The 9,437-nt window shown below is 31.3% G+C and overlaps 1 protein-coding gene across 4 annotated transcripts in view; it reads right to left on the bottom strand.

The window, feature by feature from the left end:
- Window positions 1-4,319: 4,319 nt before the first annotated feature.
- Window positions 4,320-9,437, bottom strand: part of LOC143051832 (alpha-1,3-mannosyl-glycoprotein 2-beta-N-acetylglucosaminyltransferase-like) — a 39,399-nt gene continuing 34,281 nt past the window's right edge. For all 4 annotated transcript variants that reach the window (XM_076224807.1, XM_076224809.1, XM_076224810.1 and 1 more), the window contains one exon: window positions 4,320-9,256. In XM_076224807.1, coding sequence (XP_076080922.1) covers window positions 9,143-9,256 — 114 coding nt within the window. In that variant the 3' untranslated portion in view covers window positions 4,320-9,142. The remainder of the gene's footprint in view (window positions 9,257-9,437) is intronic.

The raw sequence follows: 9,437 nt of genomic DNA, 5'->3' as shown, positions 1-9,437 counted from the left end.
CGTCACTGATGAGTCTTTCGTAGACGAAGCAAGCGTCTTACGAAAGTACAAAATGTCAATCCTGGTATCTATGGTGAGTTTATTAATGTTTTGCATACGGCGCTTTATCAACTGGTAACCATTGAGGATCCTAAAGAAGTATTCGTCAACAGAAAGTGAAAAAAAAAACAGTTCAATCAAATAAGGACCTTTTCTAGATGATCGAAGATACAATGACATTGTTGATAAACATTTCTTATTAACTTCTCAAATAATACACGGTGTTCTTGACGTATAGATTTTAGATACTGACCTTGTTTATCTTCTTAATAACGTGTTAAAGTAATCTTTTATTTGTCTTTGCAAATTATTACTTTGACTGTTAAGTCTATCTTGGCATAGCTTGACATAACTCGGTACTTACACATCCCGTCATTGTGTTGTGGGCTATGGTAAATTTTAGTATTCTTGTCTTTCGTTGTTGCTTATGTGTTTTGTCTGAATGTATTTTTGTTTAACTTTGTCGACATATTTGCTTGTTTGTATAGTTATTGCGATTATAAAACAATGTTGTCTGCTATACCCCTATTTTTGACATTTTTACCTATTATGTTTGTTTGTTTTGTTTACACGTTGTTGTCAATAAAATCGAATATTATGCAAATGACATACAAGGGAGAGTTTTAGCTCGCTATAAAAACCAGGGTTAATCGTCCATATTCTACATAAGTCAGAATTTTGAGTGCGTTATTTTCTTATTTTTGTTTACTTTTTTCGTTTATTTCAGTGTATTTCAATAAATAGAAAAGGTTATTGATTGAAATTCAAAATTACATTGACTTTTACAGCAGTATAAGAACATTTGGACACCCTTTCTCTCTTGTTGAATAAAATAACATCTGATTAGTATTTGGTTGATTGATTTATTGATAGATTGATCGGTGTTAACGCCACTTTCAATAGTACTGTGTATATTTCGTGGCGGCCAAGTTTCATTAGTGGAGAGAACCAGTGGCATCTGGTAGTAAAACTGGACTGTTTATGGGATAATTGTTTGATTTGTCTTTTTAGTGATAAACGTTATCTTCTAAAATAATCATAAACATAATAAACATAATTCATTTGAAAGATAACGATGTTACCAAAAAGTTGTGAAAAAAAAACTAAGTTGTAAGTTTTTAAATTGACCAATCAAATCAGAAGCTGTACAAGGAAGCAAAATATAGATTTTTTTCAACGTTCTTAATAAACCTGTAACATTTTGTCACCATATGTTATAATCGTTAAATTAATTGAATTCAATGAAAATAATACATTTCAATAGTTCGATGCACTTTTTCGAATTTGCTTTCGCCTGAAACGCTGAAACCAAATTATTTGTGTTAGAAAACAAAATAAAATAATATCAAATATATTATTAACTACCCGGTCAATCACACTCCAGCTAGAGATCAACATAATATGTTTGAAAAGGGTCAGCATTATTGTTCGGTTTCAGATATGCTGTTTAACATGTTTAATACATTTTGATTCATTTGATTGTCAGTTAATTTGATAAAATGTCTCCAAATAGTGGGATCAAGTAAATTTGATTTTTTTCTATTATAGTAAGCGAACATATGAAAGTCATGAACTTTTGTATCAGAACATGCTTTGAAATAAAAGATAGGAACATGATAAATGGATCTATATTTAAACTAGTACGTTTACATTTTTTATGTCATTTACACAGATTGGCTCTCAATCCAAGTTAAAGATGTTCGCTACTCTTATTTCAAAATAACAAGCGTTTTAAAAGACAGTTATTAATTGATAGTATAACAAGAATGTGTCCACAGTACACGGATGCCCCACTCACACTATCATTTTCTATGTTTAAAGGACTGTGAAATTGGAATAAATTCTCTAATTTGGCATTAAAATTAGAATGATCTTATCAAAGGAAACATGTATACTAAGTTTCAAGTTGATTGGACTTCTACTTTATCAAAAACTACCTTGACCAAAAACTTTAACCTGAAATTTGCACTATCATTTTCTATGTTCAGTGAACCGTAAAATTGGGGTCAAAACTCTAATTTGGCATTTAAATTAGAAAGATCATATCATAGGGCACATGTATACTAAGTTTCAAGTTGATTGGACTTCAACTTCATCAAAAACTACCTTGACCAAAAACTTTAACCTGAAATTTGCACTATCATTTTCTATGTTCAGTGAACCGTAAAATTGGGGGTCAAAACTCTAATTTGGCATTTAAATTAGAAAGATCATATCATAGGGCACATGTATACTAAGTTTCAAGTTGATTGGACTTCAACTTCATCAAAAACTACCTTGACCAAAAACTTTAACCTGAAATTTGCACTATCATTTTCTATGTTCAGTGAACCGTAAAATTGGGGTCAAAATTCTAATTTGGCATTTAAATTAGAAAGATCATATCATAGGGCACATGTATACTAAGTTTCAAGTTGATTGGACTTCAACTTCATCAAAAACTACCTTGACCAAAAACTTTAACCTGAAGCCAAAAACTTTAACCTGAAATTTGCACTATCATTTTCTATGTTCAGTGAACCGTAAAATTGGGGTCAAAACTCTAATTTGGCATTTAAATTAGAAAGATCATATCATAGGGCACATGTATACTAAGTTTCAAGTTGATTGGACTTCAACTTCATCAAAAACTACCTTGACCAAAAACTTTAACCTGAAGCCAAAAACTTTAACCTGAAATTTGCACTATCATTTTCTATCAGTGAACCGTAAAATTGGGGTCAAAACTCTAATTTGGCATTTAAATTAGAAAGATCATATCATAAGGAACATGTGTACTAAGTTTCAAGTTGATTGGACTTCAACTTCATCAAAAACTACCTCGACCAAAAACTTTAACCTGAAGCGGGACAGACGGACGAACGGACGAACGGACGAACGAACAGACGGACGAACGGACGCACAGACCAGAAAACATAATGCCCCTAAATGGGGCATAAAAATCAAGGAATTCAAAATGTAGAAAGAAATACTTGTTTTCAAAATATAGGCCATTGAAAATTTGGCGGGAAATAATTCTTTCTAGACTTTTCATATATTCAACATTGGCACTCTTTTTGTTTTAATAGTTGTAAAAAATTAAAAAGGATTTGATATGATTTTCTAATATGGCTTTTTAAACTATGTGTAAGAAGATCATTAAAATAAAAAAAGGGGTTACCGTGAAATTATTTTAAAGGCAATACATGGAGTGTTCCTAATATATGGCAAAAAATCAAAAACAAGCGACGATCCTTAATTCAATCAATAGAAATACATACAATAGTTTTATATTGTTATGAATATTTTGTGGCTCCTTTGACATCCGGCAGTAAAGGCTTATAGCTATCTGATTTAAATAAATACTTCAACTGTATACTAATAAAATTGAGAATGGAAATGTGGAATGTGTCAAAGAGACAACAACCCGACCATAGCGCAGACAATAGCATAAGGTCACCAACAGGTCTTCAATTTAACAAGAAATTCTCGCACCCGGAGGCGTCCTTCAGCTGGCCCCTAAACAAATATATACTAGTTCAGTGATAATGAACACCATACTAAACTCATATGGTTCACTTCTTTGACCTCAGGCATGAATGACTAAACACCAACTAATTTCAGGTGACTTAAACTAATTTGGCTCGTTTAATTTTCATAAAATTTTGACAAAATATTTACTTCGACCCTTTGACAAAAATTTCAAAATTCAAAAAAACTTGAACCAACCACATTATGGAAAGAAATGGGTTGAATATATAGCAGTTTGACAAACACTAATTTTGATCATTGAGAAGTATATTTTCTTAACAATCGAAAGTGATTAAACCATTCAACTGATTTTACAGAGTTATCTCCCTGTAGTGTTATGTACCACCTTAAATAAATGTCAATGCATGTTTCAGTTGTATTGTTCACTCCTTTGGCGTCAGCCAGGAATAAACTATAGCGAACTGAATACATACTAAATTATAATCCTGGTACCTTTGATAACTATGAATGGTGTCCCCTGTGAAATGTGCCTTCTTATTCTTTACTCATGTATCAATTCTACTAGCAATATCAAAACTAATTAAATTCGAAATTTATTTCTAGCTAAAAGCCAAAGCCATAATCATTTCACACATGGGTGCAAGTGTCAATGTAGGCATAATTGTGAAAATTCACATAGATATAAAATATAAAGATGTGTTATGAGTACCAATTCATTGGAATATGTCTATTTGAGGGAAAGATTATTTGTGAAGATCTGTCTTATTAGGATGGGGCTAATTGGAAAATTCAATAAATTAAAAAAAAAAACAAATACAAATATTTTTATTATTAAAATATATATTATCTGAAATGATTATTTACATTCATGGCTGACAACACATCTAAATTCTCAAAACATTTTAATAATAAAAACATACATTTCCCCCCACACAATTAAAGCTCAGAGTCAACTATAAATTTCATTGGTTTTTAAGATATCTGTATCATCCTGCAGCTGTCAGTGTAATATTGTAATGTTGACTGAAAAAAACTAAACGCTTTGAACAAAACAATCATAAAATTACAAAAGTTTATTTTCTTTTTCTGCTATTTCAAGAAAAACTTTTGTGAAAGTTTCATGAAATTCCATAAAGGTTTGACAAATTTCTTTTGATGTCCTGAAAAAACTGTTACCCCAAATTGTATTTTTTTATGTGAACTGTGAATGTACATGTATCAGTAAAATATGAAATGAATAAAAATATTTTCAAAAATTAATGCTGGACACTGTCTTTTGAACATAACTAAGATCTCTTGTTGTTAACTGTTTTATACATGAAAATGGTCAAGTAACAAAAGTGTATCAGAAATAAGATGGATCGACAATAATTGAAACTATAATGCATTAAGGACTTTTCCTCTTATTAAACATCAACAAGATAAAAAAAAGACTTGACTTATTTATCAATTGAAAAATTAATATAAATTGATTTCATCTAGATCTTCAAGTTCAAATATAGCACAAAACCAAAAAGTTCTATAAAACCTAATTCATATCATGCTTTTCAGATTGTCAACATTTTCAAAACATGATTCTTTTTTTAAACATCTAGTATACAATACATGTCAAGGTGACGTTTACTTGTTACAACATTGTTCAATTGAAAATCTTTCTGTATTTATTAAATTACAGATAAGATCCAAATAAATTACCTAGTCAGTAAAATCACATTGAGACTTTCTAGTTGTCATGTGACAATCACATGACAATCACATGATGATCACAGAGAGACATATTTATACACAATTGGGAATGTTATAGGTAAGTTATTAGGAAAAAATGGTTTCCATCAACAATTAAAACATATAAGTAAGTCATTGTTGAGTTTTAACTAAAGTAACGTTCTATTCATACTGACATGTCAAAATGAGTATCTACTGCAGAAGACTTTATACTGTTAATACCAGTAATGATACACCTAACCCAGTAGACAGAACTTAGAAAATACAGATTTAGTGTTGTAAGAATTACTGTTACATGACTTTGGAAAATATTTGACAATTATTTAATTTTGGATGTAAAGCGTCTTCTGATTGGCCGACGTTATTTTGTTATCAGACCATAGACATAATTTAGTCATGTGACGGTGACGTCATCAACGTTTTTTCAAGGTTTTCTACGGTTTAAAATGGAATTAGAATTAAATTATAAGAAATGACTGTAATATTTTTTCTGTCTATTCGAAATAACATAAACAAGGGTGCACACACTGAAATGTCTCGCCTTCTTTACTAATCATTGATATTACGTTGATAGTCCTAAGTATAAAGCTTTATTACAACTGTCACATAAACTTAACATTAACCAAGATAGCTAAACAAAGACCAATGAACCATGAAAATGAGGTCAAGGTCAGATGAACAATGCCAGGCAGACATGTACAGCTAACAAAGCTTCCATACAACAAATATAGTTGACCTACTACTTATAGTTTAAGAAAAATAGACCAAAACACAAAAACTTAACACTGAGCAATGAACCGTGCAATTGAGGTCATGGTCAAATAAAACCTGCGGGACTGACATATAGATCATAATATATTTCCATACACCAAATATAGTTGACCTTTGGCATATAATATTAGATAAAAAGACCAAAACTTATAAACTTAACTTTGACCACTGAACCATGAAAATGAGATCAAGGTCAGATGCCATCTGCCTGCTAGACAGGTACACCTTACAATCATTCCATACAGCAAATATAGTAGACCTATTGCATAAAGTATGAGAAAAACAGACCAAAACACAAAAACTTAACTATAACCACTGAACCATGAAAATGAGGTCAAGGTCAGATGACACCTGCCAGTTGGACATGTACACCTTCCATTCCTTCCATACACCAAATATACTAGCCCTATTGCTTATAGTATCTGAGATATGGACTTGACCACCAAAACTTAACCTTGTTCACTGATCCATGAAATGAGGTCGAGGTCAAGTGAAAACTGTCTGACGGGCATGAGGACCTTGCAAGCTACGCACATACCAAATATAGTTATCCTATTACTTATAATAAGCAAGAATTTAAGATTACAAAAATTCTGAACTTTTTTTTCAAGTGGTCACTGAACCATTGAAATGAGGTCAAGGACATTGGATATGTGACTGACGGAAACTTCGCAACATGAGGCATCTATATACAAAGTATGAAGCATCCAGGTCTTTCACCTTCTAAAATATAAACCTTTTAAGAAGTTAGCTAACACCGCCGCCGGATCACTATCCCTATGTCGAGCTTTCTGCAACAAAAGTTGCAGGCTCGACAAAAATGTAGTGCACACTGTTAAATAACTCGCTACGCGCGTTATTCAGTGTGCACCAATTTTTTTATGTTATTTCTTCATAGACAGAAAAAATATTACAGTCATTCCTTAATAAGACTATATTTCCCCAATGCACAGCTCTGATTCTCTGATTTGTGACCCGACTTTGACTTTATTTTTGGTTTATAAGCTCTTGTTTTGGATTTTCCCATAATTTGGCCTCAAGTATCCCTGAAGAGACATTAATGATGGCAATGTGTTTCAGGTACAGAAATGGTGGTACTGTTAACATCATTAACTCAGTGGTGAAACACAGTTTAATGTTTGTATGAAACGAAAAGGTGTGCATGTGACTTTTATGTATCAATGAATAAAACAGGACATTTTTTGGGGGGTAAATCACTATTAGAAAAAAAAATCTTATTTCAAAACATTCTTGTAACCTGATGTTAATGTCAGTTATTTCTATCTGTTCACTTTTTTCATTATAGTGAGGATAAAATCAGTCATTGTTTACTTTTTCCATTATAGTGAGGATACAATCAGTCATTGTTCACTTTTTTCATTATAGTGAGGATACAATCAGTCATTGTTTAAAAATTTCAAGTACATAATTCAACAATACAAGAAAAATCATAGCATAACAAATTGGATTTCTTTACAAAAAGTTCAATCACAGATTGACTGATAAAATAATAAAATAATATTGTCACTTCCTAGTTGTCATGGAGATTATTGATGGTGTTTCTCGGCAACAATATCATTGAGGGGTAGCCAATCATCCTCTAGTTGAAAGCCAAATGAAAATCTGTTTATTGTTGCTTCCAAAGTCAACAGTAATGACTTAGGACTCATGATTAGATACATTCTCATACTCTCAATCAGAAAAGCTCATATCACTCAAGTAGCTTCATACAAAAACTTATCACTAACAAGCAAAATCTATAGAATACACAAATGTCATTATTACAACAAATTATATAGAAAACAAACATAACAATAAAATTCACTCATACAATAACAACTGTTCTACTTCCAAACATAAATATTAAATAATAAAGTTAGTGTTAATTAAAGGGAATAAACTATAAACCAATTCTTACAATGGACTGGTGGATTGCAAAAATACACATTAGCAACAAATAAGATAGCATGGATTTATATTCCTTTATATTGTTGGATACTTATGTTAGTGGATACATGTTTTTATGTTCTATGATGTTTGATGTTGCTGTTTGCCAAATTCTTCTTACAAACCCTATTTCAATTTAAATCCTTGTTTGTACATCTAAATTTGTGGTTAACCTGATCATGGCTGTCGTGCAAAAAGTTAGAATGCCACAAATAATTTATAAATTTACAGTAAGCTCCCTTCTTGTACAGTGTTCCATTCACTTCAAATAAAACATTAAAATTTAGTGCCACTACTTAACTGAACTGAAATAATCATGTAAAAATTATTATCCCTTCTTCAGTAATTAAGGAACATCCATTGCACTGATTTAAGACCACTTCATTTAAATTAAGATCTGTTTTGTCTTTTCTCTGTAGCTGTATTTACCGATACAAAACAACAGCATACTAACTAGTCTGTAGAGTTACTTAACCAATACTGCATTGACTCAATCCACAATAATTGGCATCCAAGAATATAAATGAATTCGTCATATCTTAATGGTACTTGCATATAAAATGGGTGAATAAGACAAATATATATTTACTAGTGAGCTGCATATATATAGATAGTAATCAAATATCATTAGAAATGAAAATTGGTACCTGATAAAATAAATAAATCCAGAGAACATTTAACCGTATGCAAACTTTGTCATTTCCAACTGCCCAACAAGGTAACACTTATTGCCAAAATTTAAAATCATTGCATATATCAGACAATGAAAAAGATACTGCACACAGAGTACAGAACTTCGTGTTATAGACATGGCAGCTGTGTCCTGAAAATGGTGGTCGTCCTGACCACTAAAAATAGGTTGGTCCACCAATTTTGAGTGTAGTGATTTTTTGCCATCAGGTATTAAGTATAGCTACTGCTTATAATGTATATCAATATTTGATATTAAACAATATAACTATAACTTACCTAATTTATAAACAATTTGATACCACCAGATTTATAGTCTCTATGGTCATTGTAGCCATAAAAAACATTTCTAGAACTACGTGTATGTAACTAAAATAACTCTTTCAATCACTGTTTATGGTAGACACACAATTGTACATGTTTATGGTAGACACACACAATTGTACATGTTTATGGTGGACACACACAATTGTACATAAATGACTAAGTTCAGCAGTTGTCACGTCCAGGATGTGTCATAACCTTTCCACCCTTCTGGAGGGGCTAAATAAATTCTTTGACCAGAACGCATAAAGCTAACAACACCATGGTACGCAACTCTAGGTACGCCAGCCTGAAATTAAGAGAAAAAAAAATATCATCCCTTTTAATAGTTTGTTCAAAGAACTAATTTATATTTCAATAAAAGCAACACTCCTGGATTTTTCCAAAAGAAGGTATGATACTCTTGATGTCTTTATCTTGTCATTAATATTTGAATATGAACCTATGAGTGTCAAATATTTATATGAATA

The sequence above is a fragment of the Mytilus galloprovincialis genome, chromosome 11 (genome assembly GCF_965363235.1).
Source record: "Mytilus galloprovincialis chromosome 11, xbMytGall1.hap1.1, whole genome shotgun sequence".
NCBI classification, from domain to species: Eukaryota; Metazoa; Mollusca; class Bivalvia; order Mytilida; family Mytilidae; genus Mytilus; species Mytilus galloprovincialis.
Note: the sequence above shows the minus strand (reverse complement) of the source record. Positions and strands in the feature narration are given on the sequence as shown.